The sequence below is a fragment of the Petromyzon marinus genome, chromosome 68, assembly GCF_048934315.1.
Source record: "Petromyzon marinus isolate PM22_M1 ecotype Great Lakes invasive population chromosome 68, UKy_Petmar_22M1.pri1.0, whole genome shotgun sequence".
NCBI classification, from domain to species: domain Eukaryota; kingdom Metazoa; phylum Chordata; class Hyperoartia; order Petromyzontiformes; family Petromyzontidae; genus Petromyzon; species Petromyzon marinus.
Window position 1 is genome coordinate 4,582,998 of NC_133734.1, and position 24,554 is coordinate 4,607,551.

Sequence of the window (24,554 nt, forward strand, 5' to 3'; positions counted from 1 at the left end):
AGGAGAGAGAGGGTCGGGAGAGTGGGAGGAGTCTAGAGAGTGGGAGGAGTCTAGAGAGGAGAGAGAGTGGGAGGAGTCTAGATAGTGGGAGGAGTCTAGAGAGTAGAGAGAGAGTAGGAGTCTAGAGAGTAGAGAGAGTGGGCGGAGTCTAGAGAGAGTAGGAGGAGTCTAGAGAGTGGGAGGAGTCTAGAGAGTAGAGAGAGTGAGAGGATTTTTTTTTATATTTAAAGCTTTCGTGACTGCAGGGATTCATACTCCTGGTTCTTTCGGTAAAGTCACCGTGTAGAAGGGAAACAATAAAATAATAAAAATATAAAACAATAAAATTCTCACGACGTTTCGACTGCAACACAAGCAATCATCTCTCCTCTCTAGACTCCTCCCACTCTCTCTAGACTCCTCCCACTCTCTCTAGACTCCTCCCACTCTCTACGTGACTTTACCGAAAAAACCAAGAATAAGAGTGGGAGGAGTCTAGAGAGTAGAGAGAGTGGGAGGAGTCTAGAGAGTAGGAGGAGTCTAGAGAGTAGAGTGGTGGGAGGAGTCTAGAGAGAGTGGGAGGGTCTAGAGAGTGGGAGGAGTCTAGAGAGAGTGGGAGGAGTCTAGAGAGTACAGAGAGTGGGAGTCTAGAGAGTGGGAGGAGTCTAGAGAGAGTGGGAGGAGTCTAGAGAGTTGAGAGAGTGGGAGGAAATTTTGATTTAAAGCTTTCGTGACTGCAGTAATTCATATTCTTAGTTTTTTCGGTAAAGTCACGTTGAAGAGAAACAACAAAATAACAAAATATATATAAAACAATAAAAAATTCTCACGACGTTTCGACCATAACTCAAACGGTCATCATCACACCTGATGATGACCGTTTGAGTTTTATATATATTTTGTTATTTTGTTGTTTCTCTTCAACGTGACTTTACCGAAAAAACTAAGAATAAGAGTGGGAGGAGTCTAGAGAGTGGGATGAGTCGAGAGAGTGGGAGGAGTCTAGAGAGTGGGAGGAGTCTAGAGAGTAGAGAGAGTGGGAGGAGTCTAGAGAGTAGAGAGTGGGGGAGGAGTCTAGAGAGAGTGGGAGGAGTCTAGAGACAGTGGGAGGAGTCGGAGAGAGTGGGAGGTGTCTAGAGAGTAGAGAGAGAAGTGGGAGGAGTCTAGAGAGTGGGAGGAGTCTAGAGAGAGTGGGAGGATTTAAATTTTTATTTAAAGCTTTCGTGACTGCAGTAATTCATGTTCTTAGCTCTTTCGGTAAAGTCACGTTGAAGGGAAACAATAAAATAATAAACTATATATATATAACACAAACGGTCGTCATCAGGTGTGTCGGTGTATGGTCGAAACGTCGTGATATTTTTTTTATTGTTTTATATATTTTTTTATTTAAAGCTTTCGTGAGTGCAGTAATTCATATTCTTAATTTTTTCGGTAAAGTCACGTTGAAGAGAAACAACAAAATAATAAAATATATATAAAACAATAAAAAAAATTCTCACGACGTTTCGACCATAACTCAAACGGTCGAAACGTCGTGAGAATTTTTTATTGTTTTATATATTTTATTATTTTGTTGTTTCTCTTCAACGTGACTTTACCGAAAAAACTAAGGATATATATTTTTTTATTATTTTATTGTTTCCCTTCAACGTCACTTTACCGAAAGAGCTAAAATAAGAGTGGGAGGAGTCTAGAGAGAGTGGGAGGAGTCTAGAGAGAGTGGGAGGAGTCTAGAGAGGAGAGAGTGGGAGGAGTCTAGAGAGAGTGGGAGGAGTCTAGAGAGTAGGAGGAGTTTAGAGAGAATGGGAGGAGTCTAGAGAGAGTGGGCGGAGTCTAGAGAGAGTGGGAGGAGTCTAGAGAGAGTGGGCGGAGTCTAGAGAGGAGAGTGGGCGGAGTCTAGAGAGAGTGGGAGGAGTCTAGAGAGAGTGGGAGGAGTCTAGAGAGAGTGGGAGGAGTCTAGAGAGCGCGGGAAGAGTCTAGAGAGAGTGGGCGGAGTCTAGAGAGAGTGGGAGGAGTCTAGAGAGAGAGCTGCGTACAGTGAAGAAGGAAGAGCGAGAGTGAGGTGTTGGTGTTGTTGCCGTGAGTAGAGAGTGAGGTGTGGTGGTGGTGTTGGTGTTGCCGTGAGTAGAGAGTGGAGAGATGTCCGCAGGGAGCAGGGGGCGACACTCAGAGGGAGGAGCGGAGGGGACATCGGGAAGACAAAGGCGGTAGAGGAGGCGGGAAGACAAAGGCGGTCGAGGTGGCACGGCGAGGTACAGTAGGCGTACAGTGCGCGACGGACAAAGCTCACCCGGGTAGCCTCCAGCAGTGGGGGGTGGAGTGGGCGACTACCACGATCCCGGCCGCCTTTGTATCCCCCGTGCAACATACAGTAGGTACACACACACAAACACACAGACACACACACAGACAGACACACACACACAGACACACACACACAGACACACACACACAAACACACAGACACACACACACACAGATACACACACAGACACACAGACAGATACACACACACAGACACACACACACAGACACACACACACAGACACACACACAAACACACACACAGACACACACACAAACACACACAGACACACACACAGATACACAGACATACACACACACAGACACACACACAGACACACAGACACACACACAGACACACAGACACACACACTACACACACACTAGACACACACACAGACACACACAGAGACACACTACACACACAGACACACTACACAGACAGACACACTACACAGACAGACACACACACAGACACACACACACAGACACACACACAGACACACTACACACACAGACACACTACACACACACACACACAGACACACACACAGACACACTACACACACACAGACACACACACAGACACACACACAGACACACTACACACACAGACACACTACACACACAGACACACAGACACACTACACACACACAGACACACACACAGACACACTACACACACAGACACACACAGACACACACACAGACACGTATACAGACAGACACACAGACACACACACAGACACACACAGACAGACACACTACACACACAGACACAGACACACTACACACACACAGACACACACACAGACAAACAGACACACTACACACACAGACACACACACACAGACACACTACACACACACACAGACACACACAGACACACACACAGACACACACACAAACACACACACAGACAGACACACAGACACACACAGACACTACACACACACAGACACACACACAGACACACACAGACACCCTACACACACACAGACACACACACAAACACACACACAGACAGACACAGACGCACACGACACACACACAGACAGACACACACACAGACAGACACACACACAGACACACACAGACGCACACACAGACACACGTTCACACAACAACAACCGCCATTGGCCACTAAGTGGCAGTGACGTCACCACGACGCTTGTGCCAGGCTAGGTGCACGTTCAGGCCACGTGAAGTGTCGAACGCCCGCTGGCACGAGGTCACACACAGACACATACACACAGACACACAGACACGTATACACACAGACACACACGTATACACAGACACACACAGACACGTATACACACAGACATACGTTTACACACAGACACACACACAGACATACAGACACACACACAGACATACAGACACACACATAGACACACATATAGACACACACAGAGACGCACACACAGACACACATACACACACACAGACACGTATACACACAGACACGTATACACACAGACACGTATACACACTCAGATACAGATACATATACACACAGACACGTATACACACAGATACATATACACACAGACACACAGCCACGTATACACACAGGCACACACAGACACGTATACAGACAGACAACACAGACACACAGACACACACAGACATACAGACACACACAGACACACACACACACAGACACACACACAGACACACAGACACATATACACACAGACACACACACACAGACACGTATACACACAGACACACATACACACAGACACACACGGACAAACAGATACATATACACACGTATACACACAGACACGTATACACATTTACACAGCGTATTAGGTTAACGCGAGATCGTGTGTGTTAGGAATGTGTGTGAGTGTGTGTGTGGGTCTGTGTGTGTGTGGGTCTGTGTGTGTGTGGGAGTGTGAGTGTGTTAGGAATGTGTGTGAGTGAGTGTGTGTGTGTCTGTGTGTGTGGGAGTGTGAGTGTGTTAGGAATGTGTGTGTGAGGGAGTGTGTGTGTGTCTGTGTGTGTGTTAGTGTGTGTGAGTATGTGTGTCTGTGTGTGAGTGTGTGTTAGGAATGTGTGTCTGTGAGTGTGTGTGAGTGTGTGTCTGTGAGTGTGTGTATGTGTCTAAATGTGTGTTGGATTATGTGTGTGTGTGAGTGTCTGAGTGTGTGTGTGTGGGAGTGAGTGTCTGAGTGTGTGTGGCAGTGTGTGAGTGTTAGGAATGTGTGTGTGAATGAGTGTATGAGTGTGTGTGTATGAGTGTGTGTGTGTGAGTGTGTGTGTGAGAGTGAATGTCTGAGTGTGTGTGTGGGGGTGTGTGTGAGTGTTAGGAATGTGTGTGTGAGTGAGTGTCTGAGTGTATGTGTGTGAGTGAGTATCTGAGTGTGTGTGTGGGAGTGTGTGACTGTGTGAGTGTCTAAATGTGTGTTGGAGTGTGTGTGTGAGTGAGTGCCTGAGTGTGTGTGGGAGTGTGTGGGTGTGTGTGTGTGGGTGGGTGTGTGTGTGGGAGTGTGTGTGAGTGTGTGTGGGAGTGTCTGAGTGTGTGTGTGGCAGTGTGTGAGTGTTAGGAATGTGTGTGTGAGTGTGCGTATGAGTGTGTGTGAGTGTGTGTGGGAGTGTGTGTGTGAGAGTGAGTGTCTGAGTGTGTGTGTGGGGGTGTGTGTGAGTGTTAGGAATGTGTGTCTGAGTGTGAGTGTCTGAGTGTGTGTGTGGTAGTGTGTGAGTGTGTGTGAGTGTCTAAATGTGTGTGTTGGAGTGTGTTTGTGAGTGTCTGAGTGTGTGTGTGAGTGTGTGTGTGAGTGAGTGTGTGTGACTGTGTGTGAGTGTCTAAATGTGTGTGTTGGAGTGTGTGAGTGTCTGAGTGTGTGTGAGTGTCTGAGTGTGTGAGTGTGAGAGTGTGTGTGAGTGTGTGTGAGAGTGTGTGAGTGTGTGTGTGAGAGTGTGTGAGTGTGTGTGTGAGTGTGTGTATGAGTGTGTGTGTGAGAGTGTGTGTGTGTGTGTGAGAGTGTGTGTGAGTGTGTGTGTGAGAGTGTGTGAGTGTGTTTGAGAGTGTGTGAGAGTGTGAGTGTGTGTGGGAGTGTGAGTGTGTGTGGGAGTGTGTGTGTGTGTTAGGAATGAGTGCTATGTGGTGTGTAAATGTATTCGCCTGTTCCTAGCCACGTGTCATTACTTTACTGTAGTTGTGTGTGCACTGTAGTTGTGTGTGCTGTAGTTGTGTGTGTACTGTAGTTGTGTGTATACTGTAGTTGTGTGTGCACTGTAGTTGTGTGTGTACTGTAGTTGTGTGTGTACTGTAGTTGTGTGTGTACTGTAGTTGTGTGTGCACTATAGTTGTGTGTGTACTGTAGTTATGTGTGCACTGTAGTTGTGTGTGTACTGTAGTTGTGTGTGCACTGTAGTTGTGTGTGTACTGTAGTTGTGTGTGCACTGTAGTTGTGTGTGTACTGTAGTTGTGTGTGTACTGTAGTTGTGTGTGCACTGTAGTTGTGTGTGTGTACTGTAGTTGTGTGTGCACTGTAGTTGTGGGTGCACTGTAGTTGTGTGTGTACTGTAGTTGTGTGTATACTGTAGTTGTGTGTGTACTGTAGTGTGTTTATTGTGAGTGTATCCTCCACACAGAGACCCATAGACTCACCACACACACACAGAGACCCAAAGACTCACACATTGAGACCCATAGACTCACCACTCACACACAGACCCATAGACTCACCACACTCACACACAGAGACCCATAGACGCACACATTGAGACCCATAGACTCACCACACACACACAGAGACCCATAGACTCACCACTCACACAGACCCATAGACTCACCACACTCACACACAGACCCATAGACTCACCACACTCACACACAGAGACCCACAGACTCACCACACACTCACACACAGAGACCCATAGACTCACCACACACACACAGAGACCCACAGACTCACCACACACACACAGAGACCCATAGACTCACCACACACACACAGAGACCCATAGACTCACCACACACTCACACACAGAGACCCATAGACTCACCACACACACAGAGACCCATAGACTCACCACACTCACACACAGAGACCCATAGACTCACCACTCACACAGAGACCCATAGACTCACCACTCACACAGAGACCCACAGACTCACCACATACTCACACACAGAGACCCATAGACTCACCACACACACAGAGACCCACAGACTCACCACACACACACAGAGACCCATAGACTCACCACACACACAGACACCCATAGACTCACCACTCACACACACACAGACCCATAGACTCACCACACACACACAGGGACCCATAGACTCACCACACAGAGACCCATAGACTCACCACACAGAGACCCATAGACTCACCACACACACACACACAGATAGAGACCCATAGACCCTCGGGCGAGCCACCACCCTCTCGCTCCAACCAAGAAGGTTCCACATAATCCGCCAGCGGTGACCTGAACCCGATGGAATTCTGCTGGGGCCTGCCTCAGCGGGGTTATCTGTAAATGCCCTCTTTGGTTCGTAGGCAGACAAACAGCAGATCACGACGACGCTTTCCCGGTCGCAACGCTAGCGATCGACATCAGGCGGGAGGCTGCTTCGGCAGGCCGAGTTCTTCCCCCGCGTGGCGGCCGGTAAACGCCGTCGTGACCCTGTCGCCTTGTCCACCTACGTGGACTTTTACCGAAAAGAACCAGAGAGTACGGATTTCCCGCAGTCACCGAAGCTTCGAATCACAGATTCACCTGTAAAATGGATCGCCCCCACAACCCCCCCCCCCCGTTGCGATCAAACTCTCACGCATGTCCCGGAGTCTTAACTCTCACCTCCGCCCCCCCCCCCCCCTGTCTCTTGCAGGCGGGGCTCCCTGCTGCTCCAAAGGGTGACGAAGATTCACGCAGAGATAGAGGCAAAAGGGCCCCCCTCCCAGCAGCAGCAGCAGTGTAGCCTCAGCAGAACGTGGAGGGCAAGCGCTGATTATGGTTGTGCGGAGGGCGCATAGAGACCCATAGACTCACCGCACAGACGCCCATAGAGACCCATAGACTCACCACGCACACAGAGAGCCATAGACTCACCACGCACACAGAGACCCATAGACTCACCACGCACACAGAGAGCCATAGACTCACCACGCACACAGAGAGCCATAGACTCACCACTCACACAGAGAGCCATAGACTCACCGCACAGAGACCCGTAGACTCACCGCACAGAGAGCCATAGACTCACTGCACAGAGACCTATAGACTCACCACACACACAGAGACCCATAGACTCACCACACAGAGGCCCATAGACTCACCACACACACAGAGACCCATAGACTCACTGCACAGAGAGCCATAGACTCACCACACAGAGACACATAGACTCACCGCATAGAGAGCCACAGACTCACCGCACAGAGAGCCATAGACTCACCACACACACAGAGACCTATAGACTCACCACACACACAGAGTCCCATAGACTCACCGCACAGAGAGCCATAGACTCACCACACACACAGAGACCTATAGACTCACCACACACACAGAGTCCCATAGACTCACCGCACAGAGAGCCATAGACTCACCACACACACACAGACCCATAGACTCACCGCACAGAGAGCCACAGACTCACCACACAGAGACCCATAGACTCACCACACAGAGAGCCATAAACTCACCACACAGAGACCCATAGACTCACCACACAGAGACCCACAGACTCACCACACAGCGACCCATAGACTCACCACACAGAGAGCCATAAACTCACCACACAGAGACCCATGGACTCACCACACACACAGAGATCCATAGACTCACCACACAGAGAGCCATAGACTCACCGCACAGAGACCTACAGACTCACCGCACAGAGACCCATCGACTCACCACACACACACAGACCCACAGACTCACCGCACAGAGAGCCATAGACTCACCGCACTCACACACAGAGACCCATAGACTCACCGCACAGAGACCCACAGACTCACCACACAGAGAGCCATAGACTCACCACACACACACAGAGACCCATAGACTCACTGCACAGAGAAGCCATAGACTCACCGCACAGACAAGCCATAGACTCACCACACAGAGCCATAGACTCACCACACAGAGACCCATAGAATCACACAGAGACCCATCGACTCACCACACACACACAGACCCACAGACTCACCGCACAGAGAGCCATAGACTCACCGCACTCACACACAGAGACCCATAGACTCACCGCACAGAGACCCACAGACTCACCACACAGAGAGCCATAGACTCACCACACACACACAGAGACCCATAGACTCACTGCACAGAGAAGCCATAGACTCACCGCACAGACAAGCCATAGACTCACCACACAGAGCCATAGACTCACCACACAGAGACCCATAGAATCACACAGAGACCCATAGACTCACCACACACACACAGAGACCCACAGACTCACCACACAGAGCCATAGACTCACCACACACACACAGAGACCCATAGACTCACCACACACACACAGACCCATAGACTCACCACACACACACACAGACCCATAGACTCACCACACACACACACAGACCCATAGACTCGCCACACAGAGAGCCATAGAATCACCACACAGAGACCCATAGACTCGCCACACAGAGAGCCATAGAATCACCACACAGAGACCCATAGACTCGCCACACAGACAGCCATAGACTCACCACACAGAGACCCATAGACTTAATTCTAGATTGCAAGTATTCATACTCTTTGGTCTTATTCGGTAAAGTCACGTGACTTTACCGAATAAAACCAAAGAGTACCCATAGACTTATCAAACAGACCCGTAAACTCATCACGCAAAGACCCACAGACTCATCAGAGACCCATAGACTTACCACACACACACAGACCCATAGACTCATCATACAGAGAACCATCGACTCACCACTCACACACACACACAGACCCATAGACTTACCACACACACACAGACCCATAGACTCATCATACAGAGAGCCATAGACTCACCACTCACAGAGACCCATAGACTCATCATACAGAGAACCATAGACTCACCACTCACACACACACAGAGACCCATAGACTCACCACACAGACCCATAGACTTACCACACACACACAGACCCATAGACTCATCCAACAGAGAACCATCGACTCACCACTCACACACACAAGAGACCCATAGACTCACCACTCACAGAGACCCATTAAAAAAGAGACCCATAGACTCACCGCACAGAGACCCATAGACTCACCACTCACACAGAGACCCATAGACTCACCACTCGCACAGAGACCCATAGACTCACCACTCACACAGAGACCCACAGACTCACCACTCACACAGAGACCCATAGACTCATCACTCACACAGAGACCCACAGACTCACCACTGACACAGAGACCCACAGACTCACCACTCACACAGAGACCCATAGACTCACCGCACAGAGACCCATAAACTCACCACTCACACAGAGATCCATAGACTTACCACTCACACAGAGACCCATAGACTCACCACTCACACAGAGACCCATAGACTCACCACACAGAGACCCATAGACTCACCACTCACACAGAGACCCATAGACTCACCACTCGCACAGAGACCCATAGACTCACCACTCACACAGAGACCCACAGACTCACCACTCACACAGAGACCCATAGACTCATCACTCACACAGAGACCCACAGACTCACCACTGACACAGAGACCCACAGACTCACCACTCACACAGAGACCCATAGACTCACCGCACAGAGACCCATAAACTCACCACTCACACAGAGATCCATAGACTTACCACTCACACAGAGACCCATAGACTCACCACTCACACAGAGACCCATAGACTCACCACACAGAGACCCATAGACTCACCACTCACACAGAGACCCATAGACTCGCCACACAGAGACCTGAAGTGGATATAATACATAGTACTGTACACACACACCATCACCACCACTATCCTAGGTTTAAAAAATAACTAGACTCGATTGAACCCGATGCATTGAAGTATATATTCTGATATATACACACTAATATAGCACGTGTGTACAGAGGGGTGTGTGTACAATTTAAATAGTACAATATAAACACAGATTAACACACTTATTTCGGCACAATATATTCCTCCAGACTCAAAACTGATTCTGATACACTCAAATAGTACATGTGTACAATATACAGATAGAGGGGTGTGTGTACAATTTAAATAGTACAATATTAACACATCAAAACTGATTCTGATACACTCACTCATATAGTACATGTGTACAATATACAGATAGAGGGGTGTGTACAATTGAAATAGTACAATATTAACACATCAAAACTGATTCTGACACACTCACTCATATAGTACATGTGTACAATATACAGATAGAGGGGTGTGTGTACAATTTAAATAGTACAATATTAACACATCAAAACTGATTCTGATACACTCACTCATATAGTACATGTGTACAATATACAGATAGAGGGGTGTGTGTACAATTGAAATAGTACAATATTAACACATCAAAACTGATTCTGACACACTCACTCATATAGTACATGTGTACAATATAAATAGTACAATATTAACACATCAAAACTGATTCTGATACACTCATATAGTACATGTGTACAATAAACAGATAGGGGTGTGTGTACAATTTAAATAGTACAATATTAACACATCAAAACTGATTCTGATACACTCACATATAGTACATGTGTACAATATACAAATTGATCAAGTTGAATGTAAACAGGGCTATAAACACACACATAGCACTTATGCATCGAGATATATTCCTCCAGGCTAATACATATTCCGATTCTGATATATATACACATACACAGTACAAAAGCGTTCACTATACATACAGATGTAGGTGTGTGTGTACAAATTGTACACAATACAATATGAACAGTGATATTAACACACACACATACAGTAGCAGAATATATTCCTCCACTCTAAGATACATGTTCTGATTCTGATATATACACACACACACTCATATAGTGCGTGTGTGTACAGCAAAAGTGTGTTTAACTAATTGAAATAGTACAATATAACGCAATATACGAGCACAAACTTAAGGGTTTTTTTTACATGGCTGTCCAAGGTAGCACTGTGAAATATCGAGGCCACGTTGACGCAGAGTTACTGGAGAAGTTTATCGCGAAGGATATCGACGTGCACACCCTAGTCGATTGATGAAGTTAGGTGTATGTTTAGTGGGAGGGGAATGTTTATATTGTGATACGCACTTGACACAACACACACAGACAGACACTACACTACACACACAGACACTGCAATAGTGCAAAATTGCAGATGTGCGATTGCGATCTTTTTTTTTGTTATTATTTAGCCCATCGTAACACTTGCGATGATCCAAATGTGTCTCTTGGTAACGCTCGCTTGTACTATTGGACGAAGAAGGTCGAAGTTTTGACGATAGCCGCTGATAAATTTTATGTTTATAATCGTAACGTTAAGCGAAGCGTAAGTGGCCTTGCATTGCGTGGGGCGCAACGTTTAACGGCTTGTTACTCGCAAACGCTTCAGTCGAACGATTGAACAACAAATGCAAAATAAGAATAATACAAATAAACATTAATAACGGCGATTTTTTAAAAAATATATATAGTTAATCTGTTATAGCGGCCCGACTATTCGGGCCTACAGATCCAAGGCACCCCGCCGCCCTCCCTGCCCGGGGTCGAGACGCCTCTACCCGGGCAGAGAATCATGCAACAGGGGGGGGCCCGCGGAGGCCCAGGCCCCGCCTCGGGCCCCCATGCTTGCCTGGCCGCCCCGCCCGACTACGCGCAGCCCATGGCCGCAAGCCCCATAGAGGTGAGGGGGGTGGGGGGTGGGACTCGCAAAACTTTTAAGAAACGGGAAATTTATTTTTATTTTCTTTAGTTGCTAATTAAAAGACTTACGTTTTAACATGGAATAGTTGTAAACAAATATGAAATAGTAAATTTTGTATCCTAGTTTATTTTTTTTGTATCTCAATGCTACTGCACTGTACACATTTGCTGCGTTCACATTGTTAGAGTACAGTGCGTGGTGTACAGTGTGTGGTGTACAGTGCGTAGTGTGGTGTACAGTGTGTGGTTTGTAGTGTATAGTGTGTTGTTTGTAGTGTGTGGTGTATAGTGTGTGGTTTGTAGTGTATAGTGTGTGGTGTATAGTGTGTATAGTGTATAGTGTGTGGGGTGTATGGTGTGGTGTACAGTGTATAGTGTGTGGTGTGTAGTGTGTGGTGTGTAGTGTGTGGTGTGTAGTGTGTGGTGTGTAGTGTATAGTGTGTGGAATAGTTGTAATAGTTGTAAACAAATATGAAATAGTAAATTTTGTATCCTAGTTTATTTTTTTTGTATCTCAATGCTACTGCACTGTACACATTTGCTGCGTTCACATTGTTAGAGTACAGTGCGTGGTGTACAGTGTGTGGTGTACAGTGCGTAGTGTGGTGTACAGTGTGTGGTTTGTAGTGTATAGTGTGTTGTTTGTAGTGTGTGGTGTATAGTGTGTGGTTTGTAGTGTATAGTGTGTGGTGTATAGTGTGTGGTGTACAGTGTATAGTGTATAGTGTGTGGGGTGTATGGTGTGGTGTACAGTGTATAGTGTGTGGTGTGTAGTGTGTGGTGTATAGTGTGTGGTGTGTAGTGTGTGGTGTATAGTGTGTGGTGTGTAGTGTATAGTGTGTGGTGTATAGTGTGTGGTGTGTAGTGTATAGTGTGTAATGTGTGGTGTATAGTGTGTGGTTTGTAGTGTGTTTTGTAGTGTAGTATATAGTGTGTGGTGTATAGTGTGTGGTGTGTAGTGTGTGGTGTATTGTGTAGAGTGTATATAGTGTGGTGTAGAGTGTGTGGTGTATAGTGTGGTGTGTATGGTGTATAGTGTGTGGTGTGTAGTGTGTGGTGTATAGTGTAGAGTGTATAGTGTATGGTGTATGTGGTGTATGGTGTATAGTGTGTGTGGTGTATGGTGTATAGTGTGTGGTGTAGAGTGTGTAGTGTGTGGTGTATAGTGTAGAGTGTGTGGTGTGTAGTGTGTGGTGTATAGTGTAGAGTGTGTAGTGGATAGTGTGTAGTGTATAGTGTGTGGTGTGTATAGTGTGTGGTGTATAGTGTGTGGTGTATAGTGTAGAGTGTGTAGTGTATAGTGTGTGGTGTGTATAGTGTGTGGTGTATAGTGCGTGGTGTATAGTGGATAGTGTGTGGTGTATAGTGTAGAGTGTGTAGTGTATAGTGTGTGGTGTGTATAGTGTGTGGTGTATAGTGCGTGGTGTATAGTGGATAGTGTGTGGTGTATAGTGTAGAGTGTGTGGTGTATAGTGCGTGGTGTATAGTGGATAGTGTGTGGTGTATAGTGTAGAGTGTGTGGTGTATAGTGCGTGGTGTATAGTGGATAGTGTGTAGTGTGTAGTGGATAGTGCGTGGTGTGTAGTGTATAGTGTGTGGTGTGTGTAGTGGATAGTGTGTGGTGTGTGTAGTTTGTAGTATATAGTGTGTGGAGTGTATAGTGTGTGGTGTGTAGTGTGTATAGTGTATAGTGTGTGGGGTGTATGGTGTGTAGTGTGTGGTGTATAGTGTGCAGTGTATAGTGTGTGGTGTACAGTGTGTGATGTATAGTGTATAGTGTGTGATGTATAGTGTGGAGTCTACAGTGTACCGTCACCGCACTGCGCGGTTTCAGATGCGCTTCTGCGGCCGTCTGGAACGCTCCTCTGTCATTATTAGGAAGCCACAGGGAGCTATGCGCTTTTAAATCACTCTCTAGATTGACAAACCCACTTCTTTAGAACTGCCTCTCCTTGTTTCCATGTCTAGTTTGTCGTCCTTGAACCCTGCCCGCACTGCTGATTAGCACGGATGGCTTCCGCACTGGTGCAGAAGGAGTTCAACATACGTGCGATGTTGACTACCTCGCCTGGTCTACAGGAGGTCGTGGGTTCCATCCCGTGACCCTGACGATATCTGCTGCTGTATAATTTGGAGTCTGTGTCTCTCTCTCTCATCATCATCACGGTGGCTAGGGAGATGTTGACTACCTCGCCTGGTATACAGGAGATCGTGGGCTCGATCCCATGACCCTGACGATACCTGCTGCTGCTGTATATTTGAAGTCTGCGTCTCTCTCTCTCATCATCATCACGGTGGCTAGGGAGATGTTGACTACCTCGCCAGGGCTACAGGAGATCGTGGGCTCGATCCCGTGACCCTGACGATGCCTGCTGCTGTATATTTGAAGTCTGCGTCTCTCTTCCTCCGTGGTCGCCTGGATTTTGTTTTTCCCTCCCAACATTTCGAATCGACGCCACCGCGCGCGTTCAGAGTGCTGTAAATGTCCACGCGGCAAGCCACCTGGTCGAGCATCGTTCGTGATAGCCAGGTCCGTACACAGCTCGTTGGGCGTCATCTTGCAAGATACAAAAAAAATCGTTTAGTTTTACGATGCATCGCCATGCGTTCAGAGCATTTGGTTACTGTGAGTTTCCTCGCGACGGCGACGATGATGTCGGTCACTTGGGTTAGTTTTAGTTTGGGTCGTTGATGAGTGTGGGTCGCTATGGGGGTCTCTGTGGGTCTCTCTGATGCGTGTGTGTGTGTAAGTTGATGTGTGTGCGTGGGTCCATGTGTGTGTGTAAGTATGTATGGGGAGCGGTAGTGGAGCGGTTAGCGCTACGCTGCGCTATGAACCTGGCGACCCGGGTTCTATTCCTGCTCACGGCCAACACCGGTGACGATTGTCTGAACCGGTCCTGGGCCTCTCCTAGGTCGACTCAGCCTCAAATGAGTACCTGGTGCGGTGTGTAGTGAACATCGCCACTGGGGAGACAAAGGCGGCCGGGCGTGGTGCTGGCCACCCACCCCCTCGTGTGCCATGCCGGCCTTCATAGGTGCTCGCTAACAGCACTTGCCCCTACAGTCTGTTAAGGCTATATGGAGATTTTTGTCTTTGTATGTAAGTCCTTGTGTTTGTGTTTTAATCAATGTGTGTGTAAGTCCGTATGTGTGTGCGTGTATCGGTAGATGTGTCTGTGAGTCTATGTATGTGTGTGGGTCGATGTGTGTGTGTGTGTGTGTAAGTCGGTGTGTGTGTGTAAGTCGATGTCTGTGTGTGTGTAAGCCGATGTTTGTGTGTGTTTAAGCCGATGTGTGTGTGTGTGTAAGTTGATGTCTGTGTGTAAGTCGATGTCTGTGTGTGTAAGTCGATGTTTGTGTGTGTGTGTAAGTCGATGTTTGTGTGTGTGTGTAAGTCGATGTTTGTGTGTGTGTAAGTCGATGTTTGTGTGTGTATGTAAGTCGATGTTTGTGTGTGTAAGTCGATGTTTGTGTGTGTGTAAGTCGATGTTTGTGTGTGTGTAAGTCGATGTCTGTGTGTGTAAGTCGATGTTTGTGTGTGTGTAAGTCGATGTGTTTGTGTGTGTAAGTCGATGAATGTGTGTGTCTTTTTCGCCAGGGCAACGCCGGGTACTTCCTGCTAGTGATTCCATTTGAGTCTGTATCTCTGTGGGTCTCTCTAATCAGTTATGGGATTCTCTGGATCTCCATTTATCTCTGTGGGTCTCTAATCAGTTATGGGATTCTGTGATTCTCCATGTATCTCTGTGGGTCTCTAAATCAGTTATGGGATTCTGTGGATCTCCATGTATCTCTGTGGGTCTCTAATCAGTTATGGGTTTCTGTGGTTCTCCATGTGTCTCTGTGGGTCTCTAATCATTTATGGGATTCTGTGATTCTCCATGTATCTCTGTGGGTCTCTAATCAGTTATGGGATTCTGTGGTTCTCCAGGTATCTCTGTGGGTCTCTAATCAGTTATGGGATTCTGTGGTGCTCCATGTATCTCTGTGGGTCTCTAATCATAAGTCGATGTTTGTGTGTGTAAGTCGATGAATGTGTGTGTCTTTTTCGCCAGGGCAACGCCGGGTACTTCCCGCTAGTGATTCCATTTGAGTCTGTATCTCTGTGGGTCTCTCTAATCAGTTATGGGATTCTGTGGTTCTCCATGTATCTCTGTGGGTCTCTAATCAGTTATGGGATTCTGTGGTTCTCCATGTATCTCTGTGCGTCTCTAATCAGTTATGGGATTCTGTGGATCTCCATGTATCTCTGTGGGTCTCTAATCAGTTATGGAATTCTGTAGTTCTCCATGTATCTCTGTGGGTCTCTAATCATAAGTCGATGTTTGTGTGTGTAAGTCGATGAATGTGTGTGTCTTTTTCGCCAGGGCAACGCCGGGTACTTCCCGCTAGTGATTCCATTTGAGTCTGTATCTCTGTGGGTCTCTCTAATCAGTTATGGGATTCTGTGGATCACCATGTTTCTCTGTGGGTCTCTAATCAGTTATGGGATTCTGTGGTTCTCTATGTATCGCTGTGGGTCTCCAATCAGTTAAGGGATTCTGTAGTTCTCCATGTATCTCTGTTGGTCTCTAATCAGTTATGGTTTTCTGTGTATCTCCATGTATCTCTGTGGGTCTCTAATCATGTAGTCTGTAGTAGTGTATAGTGTAGTTTGTAGTAGTGTATAGTGTAGTTTATAGTGTAGTGTATAGTAGTGTAGTAGTGTATGGTGTAGTGTATAGTAGTGTAGTTTGTAGTAGTGTGAAGTGTAGTTTGTAGTAGTGTAGAGTGTAGTGTATAGTAGTGTAGAGTGTAGTGTATAGTAATGTAGTGTATTGTAGTGTATAGTGTAGTGTAGATGTGTATAGTGTAGTTTATAGTGTAGTGTATAGTAGTGTAGTTTGTAGTAGTGTATAGTGTAGTGTATAGTAGTGTAGTTTGTAGTAGTGTATAGTGTAGTGTATAGTAGTGTAGTTTGTAGTAGTGTATAGTGTAGTGTATAGTAGTGTCGTTTGTAGTAGTGTAGTGTGTAGTAGTGTATAGTGTAGTGTATAGTGTAGTAGTGTATAGTGGTGTGTAGTGTATAGTGTAGCAGTGTATAGTGTAGTTTGTAGTAGTGTATAGTAGTGTAGTGTATAGTGCAGTTTGTAGTAGTCTAGAGTGTAGTAGTGTATAGTGTAGTGTGTAGTGTATAGTGTAGTGTGAGTGTAGTAGTGTAGTTTGTAGTAGTGTATAGTGTAGTGTATAGCGTATAGTGTAGTGTATAATGTAGTGTATAGTAGTGTAGTGTAAAGTGTAGTGTATGGTGAAGTAGTGTACAGTGTAGTGTAGAATGTAGTGTGTAGTGTATAGTAGTGTAGTGTATAGTAGTGTATAGTGTAGTGTATAATGTAGTGTATAGTCTAGTGTATAGTAGTGTAGTGTATAGTGTAGTGCATAGTGTAGTAGTGTATAGTGTAGTGTAGAGTGTAGTGTATAGTGTAGTAGTGTATATTAGTGTAGTGTATAGTAGTGTAGAGTGTAGTGTATAGTGTAGTGTGTTAGTGTAGTATATAGTGTAGTGTATTAGTGTCGTAGTGTGTAATGTATAGTGTAGTAGTGTATAGTGTAGTGTATAGTAATGTAGTGTATAGTAGTGTATAGTGTAGTGTATAATGTAGTGTATAGTCTAGTGTATAGTAGTGTAGTGTATAGTGTAGTGCATAGTGTAGTAGTGTATAGTGTAGTGTAGTGTATAGTGTAGTAGTGTATAGTAGTGTATAGTGTAGTGTATTAGTGTAGTGTATAGTAGTGTATAGTGTAGTGTGTTAGTGTAGTGTATAGTGTAGTGTATAGTGTAGTGTATTTTGTGCGTATGCCAAACTTCTTTTGCACCACTGTACGTAGCCATCCGCGCTCATCGGAGGTGCGCGGGGGTCGGGGGAAGGACAGCCAGAATGAGTGACCCCCCCCACGTGACCCCCACGTGACCCCCACGTGACCCCCTCGTGTCGCCCCCCTCCCCCCCCCATTGTCCAGCTGGACACGAAGAAGAGCCCCCTGGCACTGCTGGCTCAGACCTGCTCGCTCATCGGCCGCTCCGAGGGCGCCCACAGGACATCGCGTCAAAGGCCACCGGCGACGGCAGCGGCGGCGACGCCGCCACTCTCCAGCGGTTGCAGCAGCAGCGGCAGCAGCAGCAGCAGCGACGGTCAGCTCACAACCACAACAACCTCCACCGCCACGACCGCCGCCAGCGCCGCCACGACCCACGGTATCGACGCCGGTGCCAGCGGCTTTTGCGGTGGAACGCTGGGCCTGGGTTTGCCCGCATCTCAGCATCAGCAGCATCATCAGCAGCAGCACCAGCAGCAGCACCACCATCATCATCAGCAGCAGGAGGAGGAGGAGGGTCAGCAGCATCAGCATCAGCAGCAGCATCAGCAGCAGCACCAGCATCAGCAGCAGCATCAGCAGGAGGAGGAGGAGGGTCAGCAGCACCAGCAGCATCATCAGCAGCATCAGCAGCATCAGCAGCAGCAGCAGCACCAGCATCATCTTCATCAGCAGCAGCAACATCAGCAGGCGATGGCGGCACCGGCTAAACCTCAGGTCAAGTCCGGGCCGAGATGTTTGGACGTGGGCACGGAGGAGCGATCGGTCGACCGCGGCGGCGGCGGCGCGGTGACGGCGACGGCGGTGGCGGTGCAGCAGGAGTCGGGTCACCGCATGCTTCCCGAGGGGGACAGCGGCGGCTCCTGCTCCTCCTCCTCCTCCTCCGGCGGAGGAGGAGACGGAACGCCACCGCCGCCAGGGATGCCCACCGTGGGAATCAGGAGGGACGCGGCAGCACCCGGCCCGTTTGGTGGCGGCGGAGGCGGCGGAGGAGGCGGAGGAGGCGGAGGAGGTGGAGGCGGCGGAGGAGGTGGAGGAGGAGGTGGCGCACGGCCAACTGCCGATGCCACCGGAGTGTCCTGCGGCTCGGGGTGCGGGGGGAGCGGTTCCGGCGGCCGGGGGAGAGAGGAGAGAGCGGGAGTGGCGGGAGTGGCGGGAGGGGCGGGAGGGGCGGGAGTGGCGGCGTCCGTGTCCGTCTCGGCGTCCGTGTGCGTCTCTGCGCAGGCGGAGGTCAGCGCCGGCCGCAACAAGATCAGCGTCAGCTGCGCGGGCATCAACGTGGAAGTGAGCCAGGTACACACGCGCACACACGGACACACACACGGACACACACACACACAGACACACGGACACACACACGGACACACACACGGACACACACACGGACACACACAGACACACACACAGACACACGGACACACACACAACAACCGCCATTCGCCACTAAGTGGCGGTGACGTCACCACGACGCTTGTGCCAGGCTATGTGCACCCTGAGGCCACGTGTAGTGTCGAACGCCCGCTGGCAGGAGGTCACGGGGCAGACCCAGGTGCCACGGGTCGACTGACTGAGATGACTGGCTGATGCACCACCTGTGCCCCCTACTGTGCCAACCTGCTGTGCTTTAGCCACCCGGCGCTCCGCTCGCTGTTGTGAGCGTCGCTCCTCCGCCCTCCGTTGTTGTTGGAGGGCGACTGCCTCCAACTGCCCAGTAGCATCCTTCACGAGCCTCCTCCACAGAGGCCGATCTTGACACCGCTGGTACCAGTCATCGGCAAGTCCACTCAGCTCCACGTCCTCCTGTACCGCATCACTCCATCTCTTCTCTAGCCCGTGCCGCGCCCGCTTAGCCCCCTCAATCCGGCCAAACAAAAGCTGTTTCGGCATGCGGTGGCTGGGCATGCGGGCTACATGACCCAGCCATCGCAGCCTTGCCTGCCGGAGGAGCTCACCGATGGGACCCTGCCCAGATCTTTCAAGGATTTGTGAGCTCCTCACACAATCCAGTCTGGTTAAACCCAGGATGGGTCGTAGGCAGGCCAGCCTAAATGTTTCTAACCGGCGAAGATGTTCCATTAGGGGGGTCCACGTTTCGCAAGCGTAGAGAAGGGAGGGAATGACCGTGGACGAGAAGACCTGAAGCTTAGTGCGGAGCGACAGACCAGGTAGCTTCCACACAGCGTTACGCAACCGATGAAAAGATATTGCCGCTCGACTGATTCGGAGTGAGACCTCTGCTGTTAAACTGGAGCCAGTCATAAGCACACTGCCCAGGTATGGGAAACTCTCCACTCTCTCCACAACTGCCCCATCACCGATTGGGAGTTGTGGGGGTGGAGTGTCCGATGGTACAAAATACCCAGGCAGGTGCTTAGTTTTGGTGGGGCTGATGGTAAGGCCCCACCTCTTAGTGGCACGCTCCAGTCTCAGCAGCAGCGTCTCCAACTCCTCCTCTGACTGAGCAGCTATTACCAAATCATCAGCATACATAACGTGGTTGAGCAATAGGGAGCCATCCCTTGACCGCACCCGGGCATCGATTAGCCTCCCATTATATCTGTACCATATGGAGATTCCCCCGGTACAGCTATTGAAGGCTTCACGAACTACGTGGTCAAAATAGATGTTAAATAATGTGGGAGCCAGAAGACATCCCTGTCGCACCCCAAGGTGTACAGGGAATGGCTCTGACTCCCGGCCACGTAGTTTTACCCGGGCCCGCTCACCATCATGAAGGTCCTTAATGATCGTGAGCAGAGGGTCAGGTACTCCAAAAGCACGAAGAACGACCCAGAGCCCAGGCCTACTGATGGTATCATAGGCCTTGACCAGGTCAATAAAGCAGAGATGTAGATCTTGTTGGAATTCCCTACACCTCTGCTGTAGCAGACGGACAGAAAATATGGCATCTGTGCAGGACCGCCCTTTCCTGAAACCGCATTGGGGCTCCGCAAGCCTCTCCTCAGTGTGCCTGGCAAGGCGATGCTGAATAATCCTTGCCAGGACCTTTCCCGGCACACTGAGGAGTGAGATGCCCCTGTAGTTGTTACAGTCTGTGCGGTCCCCCTTCTTAAAAAGGGGGACCACCATGGCATCCTTCCAATCCTGCGGAACCCGTCCAGTGGTCCAGACTGTTGTTATGATGTCATATAGGGCAGTCTGTGCACAAACGCCACCCTCCCTCAGCATTTCGCTTGGGAGATCATCTCTGCCCGCTGCCTTTCCTGGTCTCAGACTCCGGATCGCCTTCAATACTTCCTCAGCAGATGGCACCTCAGCCAGCCACTCACAGGGGGTGACTTCTTCCAATATTTGAGGCACCGCAGCCTCAGCAGGGTCATCCTCACTTTGTGCCACGATGTTTTCCTGGCTGAGGGATTTTCCCTCCCCCAGGACCTCACAGAAATGCTCAGCAAATCTGCAAACCTGTTCCTGGGGGTCGGAGATTGGATCACCATTTTTTCCCCTAATGATGGTAATAGGTGTGGCGCTGCAGGTTACTTTTTTGATTGAGTCAAATAGAGATTTGTGATCACGGGCCACTGAGGCAGACTCCATCTCCTCAGCAACCCGCGACCACCACCCATCCTTGCAGCGCCTCACGGCTCTCCGAACCTCCGAGCGAAGGCTGCGGTAAGCCTCCTCATTCTCTGACGTGGGATTCTGTAGCCGATGACAGTGGGCCTGTCGCTTTTTCTCAACCATCCTGAACACCTCCTCTGTCAGCCAGGGTCTCTGGGGAGGTCTGGACCGCGTACTCATGCAGCCATTGCAGCTGCATGAGTCACAGTCCTAAACCTCGCCCATTTACCCTCGACATCAGGAGGAGTCGGGGACGATGCCAATCCCAGCCGCAAGCGATGATGAAATTCTCGCTTGCAACTTTCATCAGATAACTGAGACCAGGCCACTTTATGTTGGAATGGGGTCCTGGGTGTACACCCACCACCGGAGTGGAAGAATGGCAGGCGCATCTTACAGATGACTAGTCGATGGTCAGAGGGCAGATCAGCTCCACGGTAGGTCCTGGTGTCAAGGACATGGGCTCGCATTCGCTGGTCCGTCACTATGTAGTCCAGCAGATGTTCTTGCTTGGACCTGGCATGGATCCATGATGTTGTGTGGATGCGCCGATGCCGGAACAGCGTGTTGGTAATTACAAGCCCATGGGCTGCACAAAAATCTAGCAGCCTCCTACCGTTGTTATTGAGCTGATCTGGCCCATGCCCTCCAATCACTCCAGACCAGGTGCCAGTATTATGACCAACTCGGGCATTGAAGTCACCCAACATGATGACTCTATCCCGAGGGGCCACTTTAGCCAGCACCTGTGACAGGAGGTCATAGAAGGCATCTGACTCATCGGCTTTGCCTGCATCCCTCCACGGATGTTCATCTTCGGTGGGGGCATAAGTAACCACGACCACCATTCCTCGCCTCCGGTTGATGGGAAAGCGAGCCCAAAGTAGCCTGGGGCTTACAGCTTCCCACACCTCACCGCCACGCTCCCACGCCCCCTTCATTCTTTTGTTCAAAAGAAGACCCACACCCTGTTGTTTGGCAGTCTGCTGCCCCGAGTAGAGGACTGTCCACCCCTCATGGTGACAGGAGCCAGAGCCGGTCCACCGGACCTCCTGAATGCCGCATAGATCCAGGCGATACCGGTCCAGCTCCCGACAGAGGAGTGGCAGCCTCTCCTCTGCAGTGAGCGTTCGAACATTCCACGTGGCCACCCGTAGTGGCTTTTCGTTGTTTCTGGAGTAGCCCCGAGGGTAGGTATTCAATCTCCTGGCTCCGCCAATTGGGGTTTGGCCAGGAGACGTCATAGACGCCTGGCCCCTCGGGGCCTCCGGCACAAGCTTATTAGTTACATATTTCAGTTTAATTCGTGGTTTCGTGGTAATTAATTGAAGGTGGAGGGGTTACCAGCCCCTCGCACCCGTCCAGAGCCCCCGTTTAGCCCCTGTGGTGGACACATATGCCATGAGGGGAGGAGCCAATCAAAATTGGATCTCCCCCCACAGCACTGTCCACGACAGAGTTGCCCGTCCGGCACCGCGAGAAGGTAGGGGGTTGTTTTGCCGGACACACACACAGACACACGGACACACACACGGACACACACACACGCACGCACACGCACGCACACACACGGACGCACGCACGCGCACACACGCACACACACGGACACACGCACGCACACACAAAGACAAAGATCCCCCGTGTAGCCTGTAACAGACTTTTGGGGCAAGTGCTGTTAGCGAGGAGCACCTATGAAGGCCGGCACGGCACATGAGGGGCTGTGTGGCTACCAGCACCACGCCCAGCCGCCTTTGTCTCCTCAGTGCTAGCGATGTTCACTACACTACCACCACCGCTACACCACCACCACCGCTACCACCACCGCTACACCACTGCTACACCACCGCTACACCACCACCACTGCTACCACCACCGCTACACCACCACCACCACCGCTACACCACCACCACCACCACCACCGCTACACCACCATCACCGCTACACCACCACAGCTTAACCACCACCACCGCTACACCACCACCACACCACCACCACCGCTACACCAACTACTCATTTGAGTCAGAGTCGACCTTAGGGGAGGCCCAGGACCGGTTCAGATAACCGTCGCCGGTGTTGGCCGTGAGCGGGTATCGAACCTGGGTTCGCCGGGTTCGCAGCGCTAGCAGCGACACCACCTCAGCCTCCCCACGCGCTCACACAAAGCGCCTCTCCGCGTAGCCTCAACACAGACGGCAGGGGCCCCTTGCCGTCTCCTTAATCGCATTTCATCAACGACAACAAAACCACGTGCTGCACCGACGCTACGCCGCGGGTCGCGGTTTCAGTTTCAGTTTATTTATTTTGGTATAGCCCTGTGAGCCATTCATCTCTTGAATCGGGTGCAACCGCAACAAGCAAAAAAACAAAAACATGAACAAGAAAAACATCTTAAAGTGCCTTTGTGTGACTGTGCAAACAGAAAATCCATGCAAAAAACGGCAAAATATTCCTGAAAAAAAAAGCACCGTACACCAACGCTGTGTGCAAAAAAATCCCAGTGGGATGCAAGTCAAACAACAACAACAGCCACAAGAAACTTAGATTTAGGCCATCAGTCTCACTCCGTACTACAATAAAACAAACATGTCCAAACCAAAAAACGTTTTCGAAATCACCAAAAATAAGCCATAATTGCAACGGACAGTTGATCACAGGGACTGTGACCGAATTTTTACAATAAACTACATAAATAACATGTAACACCAAATCCTAGAGCCATAGCTGGCTGCATGAGTGTCTCCACGGTAAAATCAGTCCGGCAACAATGAACAATGGCAGACGAGCGAGAGGGAGAAAGAAAGGAGGAATTGCTTGCCAGCAAATCGCAATGTGACTTTAAAAAAATATATTTTTGTTAATGAGAAAAATTAAGTGAAACGTGGATTATTGTCAAATAGCACGCTGCATCTATCAACGAAAGATTGCCCATTTAAATCCG

The 24,554-nt window shown here is 49.2% G+C and overlaps 1 protein-coding gene across 7 annotated transcripts in view; it reads left to right on the forward strand.

Annotated features, from left to right (window-relative positions):
- The first annotated feature begins 1,873 nt into the window (after positions 1-1,873).
- Positions 1,874-24,554, forward strand: part of LOC116956919 (uncharacterized) — a 30,179-nt gene continuing 7,498 nt past the window's right edge. The window contains exons 1-3 of one of the 7 annotated variants that reach the window (XM_076054819.1): positions 1,874-2,234; positions 11,985-12,155; positions 18,179-19,327. In XM_076054819.1, the coding sequence (XP_075910934.1) occupies positions 12,048-12,155; positions 18,179-19,327 (1,257 nt within the window). In that variant the 5' untranslated portion in view covers positions 1,874-2,234; positions 11,985-12,047. Of the gene's footprint in view, positions 2,358-7,144; positions 12,156-18,178; positions 19,328-24,554 lie in introns of all 7 variants that reach the window. The other 6 variants (XM_076054816.1, XM_076054818.1, XM_076054814.1 and 3 more) reach the window with 6 other exon arrangements.